The sequence below is a fragment of the Lytechinus pictus genome, chromosome 13 (genome assembly GCF_037042905.1).
Source record: "Lytechinus pictus isolate F3 Inbred chromosome 13, Lp3.0, whole genome shotgun sequence".
Lineage (NCBI taxonomy): Eukaryota > Metazoa > Echinodermata > Echinoidea > Temnopleuroida > Toxopneustidae > Lytechinus > Lytechinus pictus.
This window is the reverse complement of record NC_087257.1, coordinates 20,677,920-20,705,248: the sequence shown is the minus strand read 5'-3', so window position 1 is coordinate 20,705,248 and position 27,329 is coordinate 20,677,920. Positions and strand designations below refer to the sequence as shown.

Genomic DNA, 27,329 nt, shown 5'->3' with positions numbered 1-27,329 from the left:
TGTCTTGACACTCGATAACATTTTTATTGCAATTCAACTCGAAAAGATTCGAACAGGGCAGATACTACCCCAACCCCTTCCTGAAAACTGAGGCTTAGAACATGATTGTATGACCATACCAGGGGTATCCCTGATCATAAGATGGTTATACCTAATGACAAGCGATTTAAAAATAAGGATGATAAGAGGCGAAATGATGTTAACGTAGCGCTCGATGAGATGAATCGTAGACGAAATACTGTTTTGAATTCACATTGGACCAAATGGGATTGATTTTAGACAAAATGGCAATCTGGCCTTCAGACATCATATACGACGTCGGTGGTGATGAGGCGTATAGCATGTTATATTGACCGGTATACACATCAATGACATTGACCTTGTCTGCGGGGTTCCATAGACAGAACTGCTTCTAGACTACATGGGAAATATAGCCCAATACTTACCTATATTACCAGATATATTTGTTGCTTTTAAAAGTGCATCTTGTTTGATGTAATTATCTGAACTATTGAACTACAGACCTCAAAAGGCATGCATTCGCCATTGTGTTGGAAACCACAGCAATGTGTTTAGCAAATTTGCTGGGAATGAAATTAAGAATCAATTATGAAGCTCCTAATTTACTTAAGCTCCAAAACAACAACAACAACCACAAATCGGATGAACTTTGCATCTTTTAAAGGTGCATCCCAACTGGAGTGCCTTTAAAACATGCAACTTGGCACATTTCTGGACTCTGAGCAAATTAATTTTATTGGTGAAAGACTTGGACCTTTCAGACCAGAAAGTTGCGGAGTTGCACCAATAAAAATGTGCTAGTGACTATAAGATGGCATTATTGAAGGTGCTTTATTAAAGTTTACATTTTGGATATTTTCAGGTTACCATTCCCAAATAAAAGATCATGAGTAGCTTTGTTTCCAGGCTATCGAATGTGCATTTTGAGGTAGTCGTTTTTCTAGGGCTTTATCGAAAGTGGAATTAAGGGAAATGCAATTGCGGTCAATTATTTTGTGATCTATTTATCAAATTGGATATCTCGGGTTGTTGGCCATGCCAGATTGTTGTAAATAGTTTGTACATTCCCTCACAGAACAACATAGGCCCAAATAAACATTAAATAAATATCCATGGAGCATGAATTAAGAATTTGAATGTAGGGAAATCTGGCTTTCTAAATTACAGAGTGTCCAATTAAGCGGTGTATTTATCAAAATCATATCCTATAATTTCCATGATTTCGTTTCTGAATTTACTTCTAGGTGGGAATGAAGATGAAACTCGTCAGGTATTTATACAAATCAACAGAACTCGGGGAATATCATCGCTTTTTGATGACGAACGTCACATCTCTTATAGGAACAGAGATGTCGCCCGAGTGAAGGGTAAGACGTACCTCAAGAGGACTCTCCCATTCGAAGATCCGGGTTATGTCTGGAGGGACGACGGGCCGGGAGAAAATGGTCAGGGCGTGGCGATTGCACCCGAAGATAAGAAGATCGCGGAGGAGTTATTCCAGAAACACCAGTTCAACGTGTTTGCGAGTGATCATATGGCGTTGAATAGGACGATTCCGGATCACCGTCCTCCAAGGTAAACTACCGTACCTCTGATAACACATTTCTACCAAACACACTCATTTGGCTCCAGCACACCAAAACGCTTCCCGACCACACCCATGTGGTTCTAACACACCAAATAACTCATGCCGATTAAACACACCTATGTGGTTCTAAGACACTATATACCCAACGCCTCCCGACTGACCACACCCATGTGGTTAACTTTAAACAATGCCTCCTGACTTTGAGCCATTTTTCGGATAGTACAAACCACACCTTAAATCCTTGGGCCACACATTTTCACCAATCCTTACTCTTGTTCATCATCCTTTCCTTAACCTGAACTGACAACTCACCCCAAACGCCTAACGCTACCACTTTCTTTAGTAACATTACCCAACACTGCCAGCCATCTTAACCACACCCAACTATTAGTCCACACTGCACCTACTCGAGTCTACTCCTCTCCTTATGGTCAGCCTCTCATGTAACTTTATCTGATCACACCCTACCCTGCCCCATTGTTCGTTCCCAGTAGAAGAGGCTTCTGACCCACATTTATTTTGTTAAGTCATTATTTAAGCTTTAGGTCGATTTATTTCTTCCGCTCAATGTTGTTTCGTCTTAAGATTTAAGTAATGATGGAGAGAGAAAAAAAGAAAAGCATGTGAATTGTCTAATCAAGTGGTGATCATCCAGCCACGGAATTTGTAGTTATTAAGGAAATCTGCATCAACTGACCCTTATTCTTTATATTCCGACCTTCCAGTCTTAATCATTATCTTCTTTTTAATTCTTCATTGTCCTCGACAACGCAGATGCCGAATGTTTCGATACCGCCACGACCTTCCCCGAGCCTCGGTCATCATCGTCTTTCACAATGAAGCCAAGAGCGTGCTCCTCAGAACGATAATGAGCGTCATCGTACGATCACCGAGACATCTGCTGGAGGAGATCGTGCTGGTCGATGATGCCAGCAATCTCGAAGGAGGTACAGTACCGACAAAACGCGATTAACAAGTAGACTAATAGTCGAAATGGACTGTATGGTTATTGAAGAAAGTGACAATAGTATGATATTAGCTGGTGATAATTTTATTGCTGAATTCAGTCCAAACCAGTCAAAACCTAATCTTTGTATTTTTTTAGTATTCATGTTTTGTTACACGAATGTGTTTAGTCATAAGTGATGTTAGATCAGGGACCTTCCATACATTATACCATTTTTGCAAGACATTATTTTGCATTTTTCGTATGGTGATATAGATTTATATTTTTGTAAGAATAACAGGGTTTTATAAAAATGCGCGTTTGTAAGATTCAGAGGGTTATTCAAATTTTCTGATGAAAGTCAGGAGAATGATGATAGCTGAATGTTTATTTCATTGAACATCGAGTATAGATCTTTCGAAGATGTAAAATCCGAATTATAATCAGATAACCATATAGGCCTACTTATATATCCACCCCATTGGATCGGCCTGAAGCTGAAAGCTTATCAAGGAAATGTTTTCTTGGTCAGACTTTCCTGTAAACCTATTTCGTTATCACCATTGCCACGATGGATTGAGATTGCAGCAATTTTCCTACAACGAAAAGGAAATCAAAAACATGTGTCCAGTCTTGACCATTACTGCAAGTAACGGTCAGTTAAATTGATTCCAACAATACGTGACATGCTTGACCTTCCGGCTAACCCATTACCAGGCCATTCCGGACACATTTCAGATGTTAGCATTGACCCTTTGCTAAATTATGATAAGGACCAATGTCCCTAAGGATCTTTCTAGAAGAGGGACCTGGAGAGAATATCGGAGAGGTCATTCCATGATTGTCACGCCCTTTATCGACTTTATTAAATATACGATAAATATACGATAATTACATATAATATGCGTGATTATGGATTATAATCAAATGTTTGGCTGAAAATCTATTACGTGGTCGGTCATTGAACATAAAATGACTGGCACTGATGTTTAGTTCCATTGACTGGTCGTGGTATATAGCTAATAACAAAGATTTGCCTCGTTAGCTTATATGTAGAGGTGTTGTGGCTCAGTGGATAAGTCTCCGGGCTTTGAACCACAAGGTCCGGGGTTCGAATCCCCTCCGCAGCACTCGCGTCCTTTGCTTGGGCATTTGAATAACTACTTTGTCACTTGTGATAGGTTTACAAAATTCCAAAGGTATTTTGCGTGTAATTCTTACTAATGACTGCGATAACGTGTATTGCTTGTGTGATTGATATTAAAGAAAGAGTTTTCGCAATTACAACGGGGACGTGTTCTACAATATAGTAAATCTATTGAAAATGCCCATCAAATGACAATGAACAGCTGATAGCTCTTTGTCGAAAATTGGTGAACCAGAACAGCTGATCGTCGTAAAATTCAAATCGGATGAAAATTGCAAAATATGTCGTTTGTCCAGAGTCCATGACGACACTACTGATTTGATTCACGGATTTTCGACAATGACTGTTTTGTCATGAAAGGCTTTTTACAATAGATTTTCTAATGTCGTAGAATCAGTCCCCGTAGCAATTGCAAAAACTCCCTATTACCTTATGCGACCGGACATCAATTTTATCTTATATAATGATATTTCTGTCGAATTTATTCCCCTCTCTTTCATTTTGCATCAAGTGAACCTTGCGTCATAATGTTTCTTCATTCGCCGTCTTTTCATTATTAACAATACATGTTTTGTTCTTCAGAAGATTGGTATGAGGGCTGGCTCGAAGACTACATCTCCAACCTTTCCGTACCTACGCGATTGCTCCGAATGCCACATCGAAGCGGAGTCGTGGGATCGCGACTTGCAGGAGTGTCGGCAGCCAGTCGTAATGCGTCCGTACTCGTCTTCCTCGATTCGCATTGCGAATGTACTGAAGGGTGGCTAGAACCACTGCTGGACTGCATCAACAGAAACAGGTATGATGAAGAAGAATGAAGTACAATTTGAATAAGGAGATAAGTGGGGGAAATGGAACAACTATGTACAATGTAATTTGGTTTTACTGCTACGTATGAACTCTCAATCACTGTATAATTATATACCTGAATAAAGGAGTTTTTAAGATATGAAAATTTGAATTATAAGATGGCACATATAGTTTGACATTTGTCAACACTCATCCCCCCTTGCCGTGCAAAGAAAAAAAATCCACACATTTAAACTTTTTAATTCAATGTTCTATGGGAGTATATAATAAATACGTGCGCCTAAATGTGCTTTAATGGAAACTCTGAGGTGATTTTTTGGTGCAATATGTGTCTATTTCATTCTAATTTCACCAATAGATCCTTCATTTATTCCTTTGTTTTTCCACATCCCACCTTCATGCAGTACTCGCGTTGTCAGCCCGGCCATTGATTCCATCAGCGACTCTGATTTCTCCTATACGTTCATTCGAGGGATGGCAAGGACTGGGGGCTTCAGCTGGTTTCCCGAGTTCATGTGGACCCATGCTCCCCCGAGGGAAGTGAGGAGAGTGTGGCAAGATGCTGCGACACCACTAAGGTAAGGATGCGATCCAATGAGATGGATTGGTTAAGGATGAGAGTATAATACTTATACCGCCTTCAGTTAATTCGCTGGTCCAGACCAGGCCCGGCTAAGTCGTAAAATCTTGAGTTCATGAATGGTGCGGGCTACTTAGCTCGGGCTATTTGGGTGCTGCTTTTATCAGCAGCAGACAGCGCCATCGTAGTTAGCGTAAAAGTGGCGCGGTTCTGCTACGGTAACTGAACGCTTGTGGTGCGGACTATTTTAGCGCGGGCCTGGTGCAGACCAAAAAAAAAATCATGATTAATGAAAACAGTATCGGTGAGTTCATGTGGACCCATGCTCCTCGGCGGGAGATGAGAGCGTGGCAGGATGCTGCGACGCCACTACGGTAAGGATGCGATCCGATAAGATGGATTAGTTATGGATAAGAGTAAGTGAGTTCATTGGACCCATGCTCCTCGGCGGGAGGTGAGGAGGTTGTGGCAGGATGCTGCGACACCATGAAGGTTAGGATGCGATCCAATAAAATAGATAGGTTATGGATGAGTGTGAGTTCATGTGGAACCATGCTCCCCGAGGGAGGTGAGTAGGTTTTGGCAGGATGCTGCGACACCACTAAGGTTAGGATGCGATCCAATGAGATGGATGGATGAAAGATGAGGCGTATAAACGGAACAGATTTTACACTCTCGGATTTCTTTTTTATCAACCTTTACGTTTGTTCAATAATATGAACTAGAGATTAATACAATATTCCATGCAACATGGATCGGTGTTTTTTCCCCAACGGTTTTCAAAATCATATGTGAAAGAGGATTACAAAATGGCATTTCGACATGTTCAGGAAGGAACCAAACCTTGCTTCATTATTATTAGGGAAAACATCCAACAACGTACTTAATATTTTGGTAATAAAAAGCAAAAGAAATAATGAGTTGATAACGTCATCAACATCCGCATTTGCTCACACCGGAATGTTCCTATAACTCTGTTTTGTTAAAACTTTGTTTTACATTCGATTTTGATTAAATTGTCAGTTTTTAATGTTTTTTGATGATCCTTTTTATGTTATTGAGATCAACTTTTTGTCGGGGTGGACTTTAGCCTTTAGTTTGTTTATCATGGCAACCCAGCGTTCGGCCAAAACTGCGAATGATTAGACAAGCCAAGGTGAAATCGATATTGAAGAGTGTTTGGACGAGGCCAAGGTTTGAACTTTCCAGGCGGTGTGCTTGTTGAGGTTAATTTACAGAACATCGGAAACAGTCTGGATTAAGATGTCTGTCTCGCTATTCTGTCAAAGATCTGAAGATCCTCAAAATCAGGATCCTAAGATTCAGCTTCTTACAATCTTACTTTCATTTCACGTCATTAACCTTGTCACAAGTCTGAATGCCATCCTGAATCTATGGCCAAAGAAAAGGGTGGTTTTGAGCGTGGGGGCACAGTGTGACCAACCCTTGTGATTTTCCAACCACTGAAATCAAAGAAAATGGGAGAAAGGGAAAAAGTTACGATAAGGGAGTAGAACAATAAAGGGATACAGAATATACACTACCAGGCGCGACGCTCCAGTGGAGGGGGGGGGGGACGACTGGCCCCTTTGATTTTTCTTCAAGTAGTGAAGAAAAAATTGATAAGACAGAAAATATAAAAAGTAGGAATAAAATGAAAAAAAGGATGCAGAAGAGTATAAAAAGGAGAATTATATAGGTCATGTGATACTACATTACGCCTGCCTCACCTTTACAAGGTCTAATTCTCCCACTCCCATTTCAAAATCAGGCGCCGCCCCTTTATAGTACCTCCAATTTTATGTTTGGAAAATACAGCAAACTCGCCCGATGCAAGTAAAGCAAACTCTTCCGATGATTACCCCCCCCCCCCCCAAAAAAAAAGCCACCACTCCGAACAATATATCCTGGTGCTATCCTCTATTGGCGGCAGGGGCGGATCCAGGATCTTCCAAAGGGAGGGGGGCACATTTTCCCGATGAAAATTTTGACAACCCCCCCCCTCCCCAAAAAAGTTTTTCAACCAAGAATAAAGTATATTTCGTCCGCGAAAAAAATTGAAAAGCAAAAATAAAGGTCCTCACTTTCAAAGGGAGGAAGGGGCACACTTGTGTTCTAACGGCATTTTGACATAACAAATTTTAATTGTGCCTCTCAAGGGGGGGGGGGCACGAGCCGGCTGTGCCCCCCCCCCCCGTGAATCCGCCAGTGATTGGCGGTATAAATGCGACGTGTGTTAAGGTCTTAAAGGCGACCCGAGCTTAACGTGTAACTCGCCGGGTAAGTTCGCGATAAAGTGTTCCATTGCAATTATAATGTATGCGCGCGCACTGAATGGGGAGTTTGTGCGAGAAAATCACTTCAATTCAGTAGTACACAGTACCCCGACGGCATGGGTGTCGATCACGGGGGGGGGGGGGGGGGGGGATGGGGGGATATACCCCCCCAATATTTCAAGTGGGGTGGGGGATGGCCTGTATTATCACCCCCCCCCCCCAAATAATTCAGGGTAGAAAAATTGTAATAATGATGATGAAAAAATGAAAAGTTTGATAATGATGATTATAGTGATGATTATAGTATGCCATCAATCAGTTTGTTTCCCTCGCAATTTGTGTATATTGTTATTAAATAAAAACATTCTTTTCCAGGACTTTTAAACAGATGGGTGCAGGTTCAAGATGAAAATGAATGAAATGTTTATGTACCGGTATATGATATTTTTTAAACACATGACATAAAAGGACCCCGACGAAAAAAAACTTTTGTTGATAGGGTGTTCCATCCCACCAGTGGTGAATAAATTGATTTAAACAAATCAATTAATTCAAAAGGGTGGAAAAATAAACGGGTGGAAAAGGGTGGCAAGATAAACAGGGAAACCTCCATGGACGTAAATCCTAGAGGGGTAGATCTTGAAAAAATACAAAAACTTTTCTCAGATTTAACCCTCCCCACATCCAAGTGCATGGTGTTTGTCCCATTTAATCTACAACCCTTTTGAATATTAAACATTTTATCATGTGACCCCATCAGATACCTCTCATGAAAATATTGAGGTTCAGTGAGCTCAATATAATATGATCATATTTTTACAATTTTTTAATAAGTGAAATCAATTTATGGTTTCAGAAAGAATAATCATTCATTTCTCTCTAAAGCGTATCTTCGAATATGAACATCGGAGGTTTTTTTTTCCATGTTATTCTTGTTATTGTCATGGACTTGAATAACCAAACTTGGTTGATTTTTTCTTATTTTGGCAAAAAGAAATCTTTTTTTTGAGTTTGGAAAGGGATGACAGTTTTGCATTCTATATGAGCACACTCATGCGGTATGTTAATTTCATTTTAACACATATATTAGCTGATATTACACACTGATGAGTCAAGAAGATGTTGGAGAAATATCATAAGATGACAGTTGAGTTTTGATTGTTTTTATGTTTGTTTTTGTTTCATGCACTTATAAAACATTTAAAACGTGTTAAAATCCAGGGTTAAAATTGTCTAAGGAATGACGGTAAGCCCAATGGCGCACGAGAAGCCACACAGTTTGTAATTTGTGTTAGTCTTAATTTGTCCGAATCTGCATTTTATCATCATGCATTAAGAAGAAAAAAGATATTGCCAGTCGGGTTAGATTTAAGAGAGAAGTTGTATACATCATGCTCAATAAACAGATCACTTTGTACATGGTCCAGACAATTTTTGTCATTTTTTCTTTCGTATGAGTTTAGAATAGGCTCACTCAGTGGGGTAACTACGGGGGGGGGGGCATGGGGGGCACATGCCCATGCACCCAATCGGCTGACAAAAAAAAAACGAGGAAAAGGAGAAAAAGAGGGAGAGAGGAAGGGAAATGTAATGGGAAAGAAGAAATTATTGTTCATTATGATGTTATATTATACTATAATTCTGTTATATTACATAAGACACATTTTTTTTCATAACTTTATGAAACATAATTTGATTAGGGCCCATGTCTTCATTGTTCCTGGTGCTCACATTGTCTGTTTAATTTTGACGAGATATATAATCCTGTGGTACTAAAACCTCCTGTTTTCAATATACTTCCTCGCACTTCGAATTATTATTTTATGTGCAATAGTATGCTTCTTTTCATGACTACTTAAAGTGATTGCCACATTTTAAGGTCTTAATATAAACATTTCTTGTCCGTGCTTATGTTCGCATTAATGAGATATGTCTGCTCTCCATGAATTCCTATAATCAGTCCTTAAAATGCCCCTTTTTCTGATCTCAATATCAAAACTTTTCAGGTCGCGCTTCGCGCTCGCATCATTTGGTTAATGAAATACGTATGGTCTTAGTGAATTCCTACAAACAAACTTTAGAATGCCCCTTTTCAGGTCTGAATTTCCTAAATTTTCAACTCGCGCTTCGCGCTCGCAATACTTGATTATTGCGATGCGTATGTTAATAATCATGATTACAATGACTTCAAGTGCTTCATGTGTAATTTCAACAAAATCAGCAAGCGCTTAGCACTCGCATTAGATGACTGTGGTGAGATATGTAGTGGATTCCTTAAATATAGTCCTTAAATCTCCCTGTTTGGGGTCAATATATACAAAAATTTCAGCTCGCGCTTCGCGCTCGCACTGTTTAGCGAGATAGGTACGTATCATGATTACAAAAAGTTGATTATAATGTCCCTTTTTACGTCCGAATATCAACAATTTTAAGCTCGTGCTTCGCGCTCGCATTATTTCATCAGTGAGATACATATCTGTTTAATATATGGCACTGTCCTTAAAATGTGTCTATTAGGTCAGTATACCTGGCAACTGAGCGCGCTTCGCGTGCTCACTGACTCAAATTTTTTGCTGGTGCCCCCGATGCCATGACCCACGGTACGCCACTGGGCTTACTTGTATAACACAAATTGAATTTAAAAAAAAAATATTTAAATACAATACACTGCAACAATGAAGGGATTTCCAAGAACACCATGCATATCAACCACTCCTAAATGTCCTAACTTGTGATTTTAGTGGGGGTAATATTATAAGATCCCCATCCACAAGAATATTTGTGTCAATCATCCCCCCCAATCAAGAATACCGATCGACACCCATGCCCGACGGTACCATCAATATTCCATAAAACACGTGAGTATTAATACAGAGCAAACTTGTAATACCATTGACGAACCTCTTTGTCTTAGAGCGAAAACAAAAGCACGTGACAAACACTGTTCAACAGTCAAATTTGAGATAGTCTTGAACATATATTAATTGAAATGATTATAAATGAATTCTAGTGTCTTCAAATGAATCCAATTGTCTGATTAAAAACTATCAATGACCGACAACGCGTGAATTTAAATGCACTTTAATAAATTTAAGTGACTCCTAAATGATTTGAACGGAAAAACCTATGATAATAAGTATCATGGGCAGTGGCAGTGGCGTAACAGGCGGGGGGCAGGGGGGGGGGGGCAAGTTGCCTCCCTGGCGGATATCACCGGGAAAAAAAAGGGAAAAAGAAAAAAGGGAGGGGGAAGAAAGGGAAGGGGGAGGAAAAGGGAAAAGGAAAGGAGGAAAGGGAAAATCAAAAGAAAACGAAGAACTTATTATTTTTTTATGAAAAAGGAAGGAAAGCGGGAAAAGGAACGAAAGAAGAACATTCGAGAAAGAACAAATCATTTCAAAATAGGCCTAAGTAAAGCAATAGTATGATGGGAATAAATTTAAAGATGATAAAGAGGCAAATAATAGCGGGAAATGAAGATAGATTTCGTCAAAAGCTCAATTGGAAAACAAAGAACAAGAAAAAAAAATACTTTATAACACGACCGGGCTGCCGAGGATTGAATATAAAGAGCGGGAAGAAAGACGGACTGCATGCATATAACATTCTGCTATAAGCTTGCTAAATTTTATTCAAAAAAGCTTTGCCCCAGACCCCACGCAGTAGGGGCTCCTCATCTAAAGGCCTAACATTCAAATGGCTCTATAACGTCCCCCCCCCCCCCCCCCCCTTGTAGGGACCCTTCCTACATTAAGCTTTTCGTTCAATCACTGGCGTACAGGCGTGGGGTCTTGGTTCCACACCCAAGGGGAAATAAAAGAAATATAGGAGACAAATTAATGAAACGAATGGAAACAATTAAGTGTGTTATTTGCTGAATATAATGGAAAAATCTATCACATAATTTTTTTTTCCCAGCTCGCTTTGCTCGCTGGCGACTTTCTACAAATTTTCCCACATCGCTATGTTTTGCCCCCTCAAAACATTTGGTTCATTACGCAACTGGGTTGAATGAATGTGTTGTGTAAAAGCTATATCCTGTATATGCCCGCGATTTGATTAAAATGGCGGCAATCTGCGAGGTTTAAATGGCTTTGATATCAAGAAGTTCCGGGGGCTCCGCCCAGGACCCCAACCACATAGCACTGTCGTATGTGAGTATGGAAGGGTTGGGCCATGGCCCCTAAAAGTTCTGCAACAAAAAAGAGGAAAGAAAAGCACAGAAAAAGTGTAGGACTATGATTTTATTTACTGAATATATTGTAAAAAAATATAGCAAAGTTAGATTCTCATGAAAAGGTGATTTTTTTTCTCGCTCGCTTCGCTCGGGATTTATATTAAGCAGCTTTTTAGTACATGTGCCATACTGCGCCCCTGTTTTTTTTTTTACTCTTCACGCTACTGCTGCAAAAAATCATATTCACAGTGGCATACAGACCACAACAAAAGAAATGGAAAGAGAGAAGATTGATATATATTCTCTGGATATCATGTCAAAATCTATCACAAAATTGATTCTTTGTATTTAAAAATGTCAAATTTTTTGCTCGCTCGCTTCGCATTCTCGCAACATTTAAAAAAAGATAAACTCTGCCCGATCCACAATATCTGGCCCTCTCAAAATAGTCGCCTCATTACACCATTACGCCTAGTACGAGGTTACGGTATGCTATATGACCGGGAAATTTTTGGCTCTTGCCCCCCCCCCCCCCCCCTGGTCACCGACCCCTGTTACGCCGCTGGGCAGTGGAACGTATTTTTGTTGAGGGGGGAAGCAAAAAATGGAACTTATATGTCAAAATGGGCATTTGGTGCAAACGAATATTTTCACCGAAAAATTGTCATATGCGTGAAGTAATTGTGAGTTTTGTGGTACTAAATTTGAGCAAAGCCTTTTTGAAGGGATTTGTGATTGATTACACATAAATGTATGCTTTATTTCTTCTGCGAGCAAACGATTACCGAAAAATTTAAAAATCTGTAAAAAATGAAATTCGATTTTTGGTGAATTTTGGTGAATATTAATGTCAAAATGTCACCTTTGCGAGATGTTACAAGCGCGAATCACCATCTCAAACTTCTGGATATTTTATGTAATAAGACAAAATAAAATACATTACGACCAGTTTTTGTTATGAAAAAATGTCTAATCTAATTAAATAACTAAAGAATTTACGCAAGCGCGAAGCGCAAGCATTTAGTGACTGATGAATAGGATACATCTAACAAATCAGGTATGGGAGAGCGGGGCTAATCCGCCCCAGGAGCAAGTCCGCCCACAACTTGATCTGACACTTTGCCGTGACTGGATGAATTACAATTCAAAATAATACATACATACATACATACATGATAAACAAAGAATAATTGGATTAAGATGTCAATTTCAAAAAGTGAACGTGTATAGAAAATTAACTAAGTATTCAATAACTAAGTCCAATAAGTCGGAGAAGGTCCCTAGATCCCGAAAATACGAATAGTAGGCATATAACTATAATTTTTCGTAAAATCAAAATATATAATTAGCCCAACACTGCTTACAATGACTGCATATATTGAACAATTACACAATGTTACATATGTAAATACAAATGAGAGGCACAAATAAAAATTATATAAAAGTGCAAAAATAATTGAAATGAAAAAGCTGATGCAAGATTTTAAAAAAAAGAGAGGGAGAGACAGAGAGAAAATAATTCTTCAAGTCAATCACTGTTGAGTTTTATGTATTTGGAAAACGTTATGCTTTTCAGCTATGGTTTAAACTAAGCAAGCTTTGGGGGAACCTTTAATCTATTAGCTAATGAAATCCAGAAATAATCTATTGCCCAATTCATATTTTAAGTGGTAATTCAGTGTTCTGTGTTGATCATTTAGTCACACATTGAGATATCACTATATCACAGGGGAGGCGCGTACTTGGAGCAGGGGACACATGACCCCCAAGTGCCCCCCACCCCCCCCCCCCCAAAAAAAAAAATAATAATAGCCGCAGGAAACTAATCCTTTTCCAAAATAGGATGCATTTCAAAATTAAATATGTCTTTTTCTAACGAATATACGTTTTTAGAAGTAAATTATACATTTTTGGTTAGAAAATCAATACATTTTTGGCACGTGCTTCGCGCTCTATCAATTATTAGTGAGTAAGGTATACCTTATCATGTTTATGGTTTTCAAAATGTTTAGAATGTCCAGTATCTAAGTTTGAAATAATAACAAATTTTTCCTCGCGTTTCGCGCTGGCATCAATTATTTTTTTTAAACAAATGTTCATTATATATATTTTTGGTTAAATTTTTTTTTAAATTTTCAGTTTTCAGGGTTGGGATATCACAAATATTAAACTCGAGCCTCGAGCTCGCATTATTTCATTGGCGAGATATGTAGGCCTATCATATTCATAAGTCACTAAATGCTGACCATATCAGGTTCCTTTTCAGGTCAGAAGGTCCTATATATAAACAAAATCAGCTCGAACCTACAGCTGGCATTAATTCCTTAGTTAGGTACACATCTTTTTTCATATTTAAAAAATACTCGAAATGTTTCATTTCCATGTCTTATTACAAGAAATGTCCGAATGTTTGAGGTCGTGATTCGACCTCAATAATTAGAATTAATGCCCTTTTATCTCAACAGTGAATAGCACCATGAAGCGAGTTTTGAAACTTCAGATTGGAATTTTTCCAAAGCGCTACTCTCTCGCGGAAAAAAGAGCCTATATATCTCAGCAATCAGTTAAAAAAGGCTTTCCTCAACTTACAAATTACTACAAAAACAACCAACTACTCCACGCAGATAGCAGTGTCATATAGGAACATTATACGTTTGCACCAGATGCAAATGGAAACATATGTACCCTTATTATCTTTGCCTCCCCCCTCTCCAAATGAAAATATGTTAAGTGCCGGCCCAGATTTACTTTTTAAATCCATGTTATTCTAATTTTTAAAATATTCACGGACAATACACTCTATTAATTCTGGTTAAGTTTTTCTTCCTTTTTGGTTTGTAGTCCATTCTAAAAATACAAATAAAAAAGAGATTTAAGACATATGATAACCTGGTATTAAAGTACCTTTATTGTCTTTGCCTACCCCCCTCCAAATAAAAATATGTTAAGCATTGCCCCAGCCTTTCCTTTTTCAATCCATATTATTCTAATTTGTAAAATGTTCACGCACGAAACACTCTGTAGGCTTCTGGTTAAGTTTTTTTCTCCTTTTTTTTCGGTTTTAGTCAATTCTAAAAATACAAATAAAAGAAATTCAATACATATAATAACCTGATGAAAATAAGTTCCCTTATGTCTTTGCCTCCCCCTCCAAATGAAAATATGTTAAGCATTGCCCCAGCCTTTCCTTTTTCAATCCATGTTATTCTAATTTGTAAAATATTCACGCACAAACCACTTTATATGCTTGTGGTTAAGTTTTTCCTTCTTTTTGGTTTGAAGTCCATTCTAAAAATACAAATAAAAGAAATTCAATACATATAATAACCTGATGAAAATAAGTTCTCTTATGTCTTTGCCTCCCCCTCCAAATGAAAATATGTTAAGCACTGCTTCAGCCTTTCCTTTTTCAATCCATGTTATTCTAATTTGTAAAATATTCACGCACAAACCACTTTATATGCTTCTGGTTAAGTTTTTCCTCCTTTTTGGTTTGAAGTCCATTCTAAAAATACAAATAAAAAGAAATTTAGGACATATAGTAACTTGGTAAAAAAAAGTGCAGCATATTAGAGGCAACCGTGTGCTTGTGCATGTAGAGGATCCTATGCGTGCATCCGATCCCAAACAACACAGAAGCAAACACAGAGGCACTGCGCACACACACTGGACACATTTTCAATAGGCTAGGGAGCGAGTTACGCTATAGCAGTAGTTAACACTTTAAGACCTTAACAGACGTGAAATACTCCCTTGTCTTTACTCCAAACCCATCCCCATTCGCATTATCAGCTATGTGTTTTATAGCTCCATGAATACTGTGATATATCAGACTGATAGCTGACCCATCAAAGCAATCGATCAAAAAGCTAATAAAAAATAGCCTCTTGCTCCCTCGCGTCTAGAAGCGCCCCATAATCCTTCCAGTATTTCCGCTGGATAAACCACTAGTGATGGACAGACCGTTTCTCCTTCCGTCTCCCGACACCCTTGCTATCCCTACGAAAATTGACGTCCATCACCTTATGAGTTATGCGATATGACGTCCCATGCTTCGAGGGACGTGGGATATAATATGCTATTACCCGATAATTGTGGTTATGCATTGTGACGTCCTTGCTTCGAGGGACGCCATAATGAATGAAATTATATGACAATTTGAATGTTATTATGCAATAACAATAGTGCTTCGAGGGATGTCGTTGAAGGTGATAGGATAACCTATCACTTCCGACTTGTTCCAGGCTAACTCGAAGGCCAGAAAAGACAAGATCGTCAAGAAACTGTCATATGAAAACAAGGGGTGATGATTTGCTTTACATTCCATACCGAAACGGTTCAGTTTTAATAAATGGGATTTTTTCTTACTTTTTGTTTAAATTAAACCTCAGCACGAATGGCAATTCGGCAAAGAAGTCCGAGAATTCCTAGGTGCGCGTCTGTAACTTGCGTTATTATATTTATTGCGGGCGTGTGGGTATAATGCCGAAACTGTGAATATGGACGCTTTAAAATCCAAGTGTGCCTTTTATGATGAATCAGTACATAGATCAATAATTTTACATTGCACATGTCCCATGCATATATTGATAAAGGAGTTGTGGGTCACATCAAATGATTAGCAGACCACCTGACCTTATAAATTGATCGGCAAAACTACATCATGACTGTGATTGACCTCTCAGCACTCAGTCCGCAACAAAAATAATTACTTGAAACTTTTAAAAAATGTTGTGGAACAATTATTAGCCATGCTTAGAACATTGTTTAAGGCATCCCTGTGGGTCGGCATTAGCATGATGAGTAAATGATGTTGTTTATTATGAGTATCATTGAAGGAGGCTATTTTTCCATTTTGATTTTTATGAAAAAAAAACGCATTTCTGAAATGCCATTAATGAACAACGTGACACACTTTGGGTGATATTTATTATACTAGTCTACAAGCTTGTTGTAATTACTAAGTCCTTGCCACGAGGGACATTATTGAAAGAGGATATTCATTCTTATTAGGCGTAATCATGGCCATAATTTTTCATACATCAATTAGAGCGTACCTGTCGCTCAGCTCGGAGTTTGCAGTTCGAACTAATATAATGCTATATTTGTTGGTCCCACCATTTTTCAAAGGCATGTAATCGCAGATTGGTCATTACTGTGGAAAGTGTTGATTCCCTAGGTTTAAAAAGTTCTCGGAAGCATGTAAATGGGTTAATTGGATTTATTACAGATAAAGGAAATCGTAAAAACGTCTGTGTTTATTACATATATTTTTTAAATCAAAACAATTTTTCAATACATAACGTCGGCACAGTTTCAAACAATTCGCTCGTTAAGACGAATTTGATACGCCTTTGTTGATATATTTTTCCATAATGGCTCCCGGGGAAGCAGTGGACATTAATGTTTAACATCACAATGTCTAATAAACTTGGGAATAAAAGACTTAATCATACAAACAATACAGAATTTCAGTTTTGGTCCATTTTATTGGATTCGTGTCAAAGGATAGGTCTAGAATAATATAGATGGCAAACATGACACAAAACGAAATGAGGAAATGAGGAAGATGTGTTGGACAACTTCTCAACTTGGTCTGAAAATGCCCCGCAAATATACACATTTATAATATTCAGAATGAATATAAGAGTAAATTGAAACTATTAATAATTTGGATGTGGCTTGCTGGCTTGCATATGTGGATCAGGAGCCGTACCCCGAAACTTCCACGACCAAAAGAAGCGAGAAATGATTGGTGGAAAGAATCATATTTTCATTTTGAAAACATCAAAAATTTTGCTCACTCGCTTAATCAGTCGCATTTTCATATTTCATATTTGTTTTGCGTGTGTGACTGTGTGTGTGACGTAAAGGGGGGGGGGGGGGGTTCCGCAAACACTCGTCAGAAGGGCCAAAGAAAACTAAATATTAAAGTTCACCATCAGGAACTAAAGGAGCCAAGACTCTATCCCTACATCTTGAGGATCAGAACATTATTTTGACAGCCCAAAAGAAATGCGAGCCATTAACATCGCCACGTGCGCAGCACATTTTTGATGAGCGCCGGGATATATCGAAATCCGACAGAGCATCTGCTAAACATTTGGTTTAATCTGAGAACAACATTCGACTGGATTCCCAGCCTCTTGTGAGGCCTGACAAGATATTACATGTTCTTTCCTTCTCAGATGAAGTTAAATCGACGGGGCACTTTTATTGAAAGGGATAGGGCCGTGGGGCGGTCAGGGAAAAAAAATATACTTAACTCTATCTTGGGCCCTTTTACCGCCCTTTTACACGGTAAAAAAAAAATCATAATTTGAATGATGATTTCAGTGGAAAATAAGGTTAGTGACGAATTTTTAGCAGGTATGAACATGATTAGAATCACGAACGCTAATCACAATCACGAATTCAAATTCTACTCCGGTGGTGAATTCCAGTTAAGTTTCACTCAAATCACAGTTTTCGAGTGAGCGTGTGAAAGGACCGATGATATTGCAATCATCATTACAATTATGATTCAAGATTCACGTGTGAAAAGGCCCTTAGTCTGTCATCTTGCCGTTTTATATTCTAATTTAGCGTTGGAAAAATCTTTGAAAATTTAAAGTGAAAGGATGATTTTGTGTGAAAATGATATGGAACATCATTTGTCGTGTCAATGTGTTTAGCTGTCAACTAATTTAAACAGAAGTATGTTTCCAGTAACTTGAAACGGGAATTAAATAGGTTGTCTATAATGATTGGTTGGAAATACAAAGATTTGATTTCATTTTTGTATTCATTCATTTGCCTATCAATAAAATACTTTCTTTTAAAAAATATCCATATTAATTGGAGCGAATTTATTTTCCTTAAAACATTTTAAAATATCCCAGTAACCATAGTAACACTACTGATAGTGTTATCAATCGCGACAAGGCAATAATGGGGGGGGGGGGGTTCGCTCAGCAACAAATGATATATTTGCAATTTTTCGTCAGCTCCGAAACTTAGGACGAAACTGCTGTACGGTTCACCACTTTCCCACAAAGACTTCCCAGCTGTTCTTTGTCATCTGGCAGACACCCTCAATACATTTACCTCGCTCTTGAATCCTCCGAACGCGCTGAACGAAAATTCCCTACTGTCTGAAAGAGAACATAGTCATTGTTTTTCATCAGATTTACACACATTCGTAAATTCATATGTCAGTCCTGCATCATATATCTTCATTGAAAAAAACCCAGAAAGAATAAATAATCTAGTGACAAAAAGGGAGAAAAAATTGTGATTCAGGCAGAATGTTAAGCTACAGCAGCGCGAGGGGATTGAAGTATAATGCAAAAACACTTAACCGGGTGAATACCAGATTGTCTTCTTCTAATACACATAACACGTAAAGCTATCAGTTTTAGGAGTGAATGGGTTCTGGTTGACATGATTCATACATGGATCTTTGCTTCAAAAGACGCATTGATTGATATTTTACATAAGCGGAGAGAATTAAAGGAACAGTGGCTATTTTAAAACAAAAAAGCATGACAAGTTTGAAAATACGTGAATAAACACTATTGCGGGAGTCTGATCAATGCCAAAATTGTATCGGCACGCAACTGTGCAAAAAACAATACGAATTGTTCATATTCTTGTTTGTTTAAATCATGTAGATTTGGGAATCTAGTATTTGGTAACATTTATGTCTATGCCATCATAGATTCTTTGCATTCTGATCTGAGCAAGACCCGTGAGCCAAAGTTTGGGCCTGGTTTATTTGTGCGAACGGAAGTTGATCTGAAGTGATATTAATGACAAAAATTATTTAACATGTGGGGTGAATTTGAATAATAGAGACCTTCTGTTCAGCGAGTGCAGATATAGGTAATCATTGATTTGCATTTGTAAAAAAAATCCTTTTATATATCTTAAATGTTTTTTTAATTGAAATTGTCTAATAAACATGTTTTCAAACGTGATTTCAACCTCGTTAAACTTCAAGAGTTCCCAACCCCCCTCTTGTCTTTAATTGAAGACTCGTGTTTATAGAAAAATCCTCTTGGCGGATATTCAATAATCAACAATTTGTTGGCATGGCAACTAAGATGTTTACTTCCTTGGATGTCGAATGTCTTTATTCAATTATGTAGTATGTTTGTCGGTTAGTGAGGAATGTGTTTTCATTTCATCGGCTATTTTTACACCACCAATCTCGCGGTAGAATATAATTAGATCTTTAAAATGCATTTTGTGCCTTGCTCTAAATTTGCTAAAAGCAGTGGTAAGGCAAATGAAACATGATGAATAAAAATGAATAACCGGATACAAATTAAGTTGAAAATCAAACATCTGATTGTTGAATGTTACGATTATACTTTTGAAGAGACTTAATTAATACTGATTTTAATTACTAAATTGCCTGAAATTTAATCCAATTATTAATGATATTAATTTAGTGCTTGTGATGGATTTAACGTAAATAAATTTGAATATAGCGGTAGTACCTCATATGTATCCTCTTGAGTTTTGAAACAATCACTATTGAAAGGCTAAATTTATCGGATAACCAATACTCATTATTTTCTTTGAATAATGTTTTGTTACACTTACCTTGCCTTTCACAGAACACCTACAATCGCAGGGGGTCTTTTCGCCATTGATAAAAACTTCTTCAAAAGGCTGGGATATTACGATCCAGAATTGCATGTCTGGGGTAGCGAAAACTTGGAACTTTCTTTCAAGGTAAATAAATCATTTTCTAAAATATTCACAATCTAAATGATTTGAAAAGTACATGTATATAACACGTGGGTGGACACAGTACTTCCTAAATGGGGGTGGGGGTACAACAAGTATCCATTTTGTTTTTCGAAATTCTGACAAGCAAAGATACCCAGATTCGCTCTTGAAATTTCTGATTTGCAATACTTGGTTTAGACGAGGAAGCCATTTGCCTGAAGTGAACATGTATTTCCATTATATCATATATGTTCAAACCGTTGTGCATCATACCGTATTTTTATCAATGTACCTTATCCGAAATTTCCATTAACATTAAATAAAAGGTCATAAAATGTATTCATGATATTTTCTTGGTATAGCTTAGGTGAGCGAGGACATGACCGAGACAGTGTTTATTGCCAATCCTATTTTCCGGCGGAAATATTTATCAAGCAAATTTCCTTTGATTGATGGAACATTTTTTTTCTCAAGAAATCTCGCGGTTTGTAACCTTTGTTAGCAAATGGTGTGGCTCCGTGCAAGGGGGGGGGGGGGCGATCTGACATCAATTTGGATCGTGATGGGGGCATTAATATTCCTTTCCCTATTTCATTGAAAAGTTGGTCTATATTTAAGTTGCGTCATTGTTTTTGTTTTATATGTAGGCATTTTTTAGAATTAAGATTGGTGATCTGTTTTAAGTATTTGTAATGACTTTCATCTATATATTTCTTAACATATATTTCACTTATATAGGTATGGCAATGTGGGGGGAGCCTTGAAGTAGTTCCGTGTTCTAGAGTAGGTCACGTGTTCAGATCCAAACCGCCTTACGACTTCACGGGTGATCCAGAATCAGTACTCCTACGCAACAACAAAAGAGTTCTGGAAGTATGGGGCGGGAGAGTCAAGCACTTATTTTACGGATTGACGCCAGAGTACCAGGCCGTTGATCCAGGGGACATCTCAAACAGGATTCGGCTGAGGGATGAACTGAAGTGCAAGAGCTTTGAGTGGTATTTGGAGAATGTTTATCCAGAAAATATTCTGCCTCTTGAGTTTCAGGCTCTTGGAAGGGTAAGATTCCGTTTTAATGTTGTCATTGTAGTTAGTAATGACAAAAGGCAAAGAAAATGAAACACAAAATGGAAAAGAAAAACTCTGATGTTTTGTTAATGCTAGTCCAGTGAGGAAGATAATTATGTTCATAACTTGTGGTGGTGGTGATGATGATGATGGTGATGATGATGGTGATACTGATAGTGATGATGATGGTGATGATGCTGGTGTTGATGATAGTGATGATGATGATGGTGATGATGATAGTGGTGATGATAATGATGATAGTGATGATGATGATTATGATGGTGATGATGATAGTGATGATGATGATAGTGATGGTGAATTTATGATGGTAGTGATGATGAGGAAGAGGATGATTATGATGATGATGATTAAATTCATCTTTATCCTTGCTTTTATCACTTTTTGCTTTCTGTCTTTTATCATTTTATTTGGCAGATAATGAACGAGGGGGTCAATCTCTGCATTGACGTGCTCCATGCTTCGGATAGGAGACGTATGGGGGCGCACCTTGCTTTAAATGCATGCCGGGACGGTGCTCTCGCTCAGGTGAGGTTTAATGCCGCAGTCACATATACGGCACCAACCCAAGACCTACCAAACCTATATTTTTTTAATTTTTGCAATGACATATTATCGGTTGCGTTGGAGTCGGTTTCGTTGGTGTAACTGTAACATTACTTTGGCTTATGGAACAGTTAGTTTCTTTAATCAAATTGCTTTTTTTAATGTAAATTTTAAAGGGACATAAAGTAAAAGAATGAGTGATACAAAAAAGGTGAATACAACAAAACAGTAGCTTAATCAAAATTATATATTCAATAATTATGTTACAAGAAATTGCAATATAATGAAATGTTAAGTATAGCCAGTACTTTGTGAGGTATCAATGCAAATAGGCAAATTACACAACAGATATATACATATATATATATATATATATATCCTGCTCATAAGTCTTTCGCCATTTTCTCTTTACTTTTTACAAGATGCTTTTTACCTTTGCTGTGAATTCAATATCATGCTCGTGATCTTTATTATAGATTATATATTTTAAAAATTTGTATAATCTATTTTTTTTCTATTCTGTACAGGTTTGTTTAATGTTCAAATGATTCTTTTCCACCAATTGCTCTTGACTTCTTCACATTTTTTTGCAGCAGACATTTTCATGGAATGTGGGCAGCCAACTTCAGCATGACCATTTCTGTATCACGGCCATAGAGGGCGACAGTCTAGTAATGTTGCTGGAGTGTCAAGATGTGCAATACAATAAACAACTCACCAATCAGCAGTGGCAGTATGACGAACAGGTTTTTTTTTTTTTTTATTCATTTATCTATTTTTATTATTATTATTTTTGTATTAATTAATTAATTAATGTATTTTTATTCTAATTTATTATTATTATTTTTATTATTATTTATTTATTTATTATTATTATTATTTTTTTTTTTTTTTGGGGGGGGGGAGGGGTTGAGATGAGTGCAGTGTAAGGTTTATTTTATATGGTGGGGGGGGGGGACTTAGCCAGAGGTGAATTTGATTTATATTTGGAATTAAAAAGCTAGTAGTATTGGACAGTTACACAACAGAGGAATTTCATTATTCATATTTCTCCTTTCTCCTGTCTTTTTCTTCCTTCTTCTTACACCCCCCTCCCCTTTGTCGGCTGTCGTGCCAGCCCTTGTCAGTACCAATGAAAAGGATTATTAATCGGAAATGTTATTTTCAAAAGGATTCTAATTTCTAAGAAGGAAAAATCTTCAGATTTGTCATTCATTAAGTGCAATTCCTTTTTGTGCAGGTAACATAAGGTATGATCTAATGATAACTATTTAAAACACATAGGCCTGCATTGTGGATACTTGAGGATATGCATGAAATCACTCCATAATTACAGGAAACTAAAAATAATGAATTCAATTAATGCATATGTGTATACATTTGGCAGATCAGTAATGATGAAAAGAATATGATATACTTTCAGCATTCAATAAGTAAACTGAAGTTTAATTCATTCTTGTCTTTGTATTTCCTTCAGATTGGAACATTCCAGCACCAACTCACGGGTCTATGCATGGGACTGAGGAAGAAAATGGACCAAGATGTTTTAAAATCATTTGTAATACTTGAAGAATGTAGCTCATTATCCACCCAGCAGTGGGCCATTTTAGATACATTCACTGAAATTACATGGAGATAGCACATGATGTGACTTGGTATGAATTATAAATTTCAAGATGAATGTTAGTACTGTTCGTGAAATGAGGTTTGGACGGACAAAATTTTGATTATTTATGGAATTACCCATATGACATCATATTCTGTAATTCTAGATCTGAGCGTACTTCCAGTTCAAAATCAGAAATGAATTTATTTTTGTTCGGATAAAAAAGGCTTCAATTATGTTAATAGTAGAATTGATGATGCTTTATGTTCAGTGTGTATTTTAAGGATGTTTTCCTAGTGATATGCAGGACCAAATATTAACTTAGGACCAACGTTAGTTTTCATTCATTCCACTTAAAATTAAGGGAATATTATTGAGTTATATGTAAATAATCACGTCCCTTTTTTCATTTTCACTTAATTCTTGTATTGTGGCTTTATTTTATTTATACACGCAAGCAAAATTAAAAACACATCAGGACTCAACTAACTTAAGTTTAGTCAAAATTTATTAATTTCCGACCTGAATGGAAATATTCTCTTAGTTCATTATACAATAGTGCAATAAAAAGTGATGCATGAATATATAAAAAGCAAAATGTAATGCGTTACTGGTAATTGATTTGCCACTTAAATTACATACCCACGCCACGGATTTGTCGAGATGATTATAATGATGTTAGAGAAACAGGAAAAATAATTTCCTTTCCGTATTTCAAAAAGGGATCAAAATCATCAAACTAACATTAAAATAGTTCCATTTGAAATATGATTCAAGCACTACATCTTGGGTATGTTTAAGTGGAAAGTGGACTATGTTCTTATTTCAATATTATCCTAAGACAAAAAAAAAAAACTCGATTTGCAGCTGTTATTTAGGGCCAAACTAGTTGAATATAAGAGAAAATCAGATTTTTTAAAATCATGCCTCCATTCTAGCGATATTTCCACAGAGATAAAAGTGTATCGTAGGCATTTATTAATCTGGGTTATGATTGTGAGTTATTAAATGATTCACAAATTTAACTTTCCTTTTTTCGTGTGTGCCAAACTTGAAACTTGCTTTAAATATTAGAATATCTAATGTTGACATCATGATTATTTTTTGTGTTATTGTGCAAAGTTTTGATATGTGGAGGTTAGAAAAGACGTAGCATCGGCTTTATCTCCCCATTAGTCTTTGCTATTACTGTATCTACAACTCAATTCCCTTTGCCAAATATTGTGTTACTTTAATGTTTGTTTCATTATGTCCTTCAAAAGGGCTCCTTATTTTTGGTGAGAATGTATGTATGTATGGTGTGTGACAGGACATTTAAAAAAAATAAAAATGAATAACGAAGGCAGTTGATTTGCTATGTGTTATAAAGAATATTAAGAAACATCCAAGCTTTTTTCGTACTAAAAAAAGCAAAATAAAAAACAAATCACTAGGGCTTACATGTAACAATAACTGCTGTTTGATTTCACACCCCCCCCCCCCCCACCCCTGTTCACCGAAACAATTAACACTCTATGTTTATAGCAGGGCGACCCCAGCGGGCAGGACAACTTTCTGTATGTTTTTCTCAAGCATACAAAAAGGGAGAAAATAGGGAGAGAAGAAATTAAAAGTGCAAAAATGAGAGCTCTTGCCCGGGTAATTATATAAATATCCATATTCAGTTGAGAAGAACCTAAAACATTTAGTGTTCCAAAGTAGCTGTTTAAGGTAAATTAGAGCCTTCTCGGGAACCGTTTAAGGGTCCATATAACGGACGAGTATATTATGGCATCTCCCCCGAGTGTGACCGATTTGAACAATATCATATTACGCCTTGGTATATTATTGTAGTCAATGATACGTCATATTGACGTTGACACAACTTCATACATTTATTTGAATAGGGAAAAAAGAAAGTGCAATAGCCAATAGGTTTACTGTGAATAAGCGAAAATTGTTCGATATCATCTGGACAAATAGTTCTTTTAAGCCTCGAGAAAATTTCATAAAAGTTGTCAACTCCGACAATTAGTGAAAATATTCACTGTTAATTTCAAGGATTTAAAATAAAACCAGATCGGCTGTGAATAATGACCATCCGAATATTGGATTTATTTTAAATCTTAAAGATTAATTTCAAAATTTCAAAAGATTTAAATTTAAATCTTTGAGGTTTGTTTTTAAATCCACAATGTTAAATCTAAATCTAATATTGGTCTATTTGCTAAACCGATTTCGTATTAATTATCATTAAAATATATACACTTTCAATGTATTCTTGTTGTCGCCTATTTCTTCAATTTGTGTCAATTTTCCCGTAAACTGAGCTGTAATTATGTTAATTCACATCCTTTCTAAGAAAAGAAAAAAAGACATAATTATATAGGTAACAAAAGTAATGAAAACTGTATTAATAAAAGCTGTATTTTCCGAGACGTTGTGCCGAATCAGATTAATAACCATTCGTGATTTGAATAATGACATACCACAACTCAAGTGAAAATTTCTTCAATTTAATCTACCATTCCTTATAATATACATTCTGAAACACCATTTGTAATATGGAGCATTGCACTCTATATTTGATTCGCAGTCAATCACAATAAAATACTATATAATTGTTTTCATTTTTTGCAGTCCATGCACGTATATACATACCCGTGTTTCATAATGTCTAGCTTATCAAAATCATGATAATATAGTTATGATAGATATTTGCCATTTCAATTTTCAAAAATCGTATACATCATTTCTCTCTCTCTATTATTACACTTTTCTTAGTTCTCTCACAATTCTCCGATTCTGTTGAACCATTTTTCTATTTTGGAAAAAGAAATATTTGGCAGTTCAAGCACAAAAAGATTTGTGAATGGTTAGCTTTATAATTAATTGAACTAAGCCCAGGATGAATTTAATTCCTGGTGTTTACCAGGTGTTAACCGTTGTACATTGGATGACCATACTACTGTTTCTTTGGTATTAAATTTACAGTGTTAATTCAACAGCCATTGCTGTCCTGTAGAGACCCCCAACTGGTGCTGGTGTGAACTCCTCAGTTCTTACCGAGTTCTTCATGATATCAATACCCGAGAAAACAAGTGTGGTGTTATTTTCAGTGGATTGTTACTTTGTATGAATATCTCGTTTTTGTCAGTAATAAATAAGGTTGTGGCTATTTTCGGGATCACACTGCATGCACTGCAACAGACGATTCGCCAAGATCTTGCCTCCAATTCTCTGAGAGGAAAATGAATTATAGCAGAATGTTAATGATATAAACACTACACCTAGAGTGTTAATTCGACACCATTCCAGAATCTGTATCTGTCTGCACCTGAACAATGTTGGAAGGACATCAGTTTCAAATGAGCTTGAAAATTTGACACTATCCGGTGTTAACCCAAAATCAAAATGGTGTTGTCTTAGAACGTCTCTGGTGTGGTTATAATAGATTCCCGTCTGGTGTTAGATTAACACCGTTGGATTTTTATCCGTGTTATTCTAATGATAAAGAAAAAAATGCATTACCTAGATTTTGTCTTGGGCCCCCTCCCCCACTGCACCTCCCTCATACCCAGGAGCGTCGATCCATGTTTCATAGTTTTTTTGAGGGGGTGAAAAAAAAAGCATCAAAAATTTTTGGGCAAGCTTAGTGCGCCAAATTATAATACGAAATTTTACGCGCGGAGCGCACCGAAAAATTGACAATTTGATTATTATACGCTTTCTTCCAAGTTAAATGGTGTTAGTTCAATACGTTGTATATTATAATTTTTTCAAGTTATCAAAATTATTAGGGGCAATAGGGTCGCGATCGCCCCTGTCCCCCAGGATCGACGCCTCTGC

The 27,329-nt window shown here is 37.0% G+C and overlaps 3 protein-coding genes across 3 annotated transcripts in view; 2 read left to right on the top strand and 1 right to left on the bottom strand.

Annotated features, from left to right (window-relative positions):
• The first annotated feature begins 284 nt into the window (after positions 1 to 284).
• Positions 285 to 6,723, top strand: LOC135156308 (polypeptide N-acetylgalactosaminyltransferase 13-like). Its single transcript, XM_064108265.1, has 5 exons — positions 285 to 324; positions 1,266 to 1,596; positions 2,384 to 2,556; positions 4,285 to 4,501; positions 4,917 to 6,723. Exons 1-5 carry the CDS (start codon positions 285 to 287, stop codon positions 5,092 to 5,094), a joined length of 939 nt encoding a protein of 312 aa, XP_063964335.1. The 3' UTR covers positions 5,095 to 6,723.
• On the top strand, positions 5,617 to 24,846 carry LOC129275135 (polypeptide N-acetylgalactosaminyltransferase 13-like). The gene is made up of 7 exons (XM_064108264.1): positions 5,617 to 5,660; positions 19,198 to 19,326; positions 20,149 to 20,266; positions 21,002 to 21,322; positions 21,767 to 21,877; positions 22,489 to 22,641; positions 23,373 to 24,846. The coding sequence occupies exons 1-7, from the start codon at positions 5,617 to 5,619 to the stop codon at positions 23,532 to 23,534; spliced, it is 1,038 nt and encodes a 345-aa protein (XP_063964334.1). The 3' UTR covers positions 23,535 to 24,846.
• The window catches only part of LOC129274641 (transient receptor potential-gamma protein-like), a 21,265-nt gene continuing 17,929 nt past the window's right edge, over positions 23,994 to 27,329 (bottom strand). Inside the window, exon 13 of the mRNA XM_054911415.2 lies at positions 23,994 to 26,720. Within this exon, the coding sequence (XP_054767390.2) occupies positions 26,634 to 26,720 (87 nt within the window). The 3' untranslated portion in view covers positions 23,994 to 26,633. The remainder of the gene's footprint in view (positions 26,721 to 27,329) is intronic.

Excerpts from the sequence above, each read along its gene's own strand:
- LOC135156308 (XM_064108265.1), top strand. The coding sequence starts at position 285 with ATGGCAATCTGGCCTTCAGACATCATATACGACGTCGGTG. Across the intron at positions 1,597-2,383 it reads CCGGATCACCGTCCTCCAAG|ATGCCGAATGTTTCGATACC; the intron begins GTAAACTACCGT and ends TCGACAACGCAG. Across the intron at positions 2,557-4,284 it reads TGCCAGCAATCTCGAAGGAG|AAGATTGGTATGAGGGCTGG; the intron begins GTACAGTACCGA and ends TTTGTTCTTCAG.
- LOC129275135 (XM_064108264.1), top strand. The coding sequence starts at position 5,617 with ATGGATGAGTGTGAGTTCATGTGGAACCATGCTCCCCGAGGGAG. Across the intron at positions 20,267-21,001 it reads ACTTGGAACTTTCTTTCAAG|GTATGGCAATGTGGGGGGAG; the intron begins GTAAATAAATCA and ends TCACTTATATAG. Across the intron at positions 21,878-22,488 it reads GGGACGGTGCTCTCGCTCAG|CAGACATTTTCATGGAATGT; the intron begins GTGAGGTTTAAT and ends ATTTTTTTGCAG.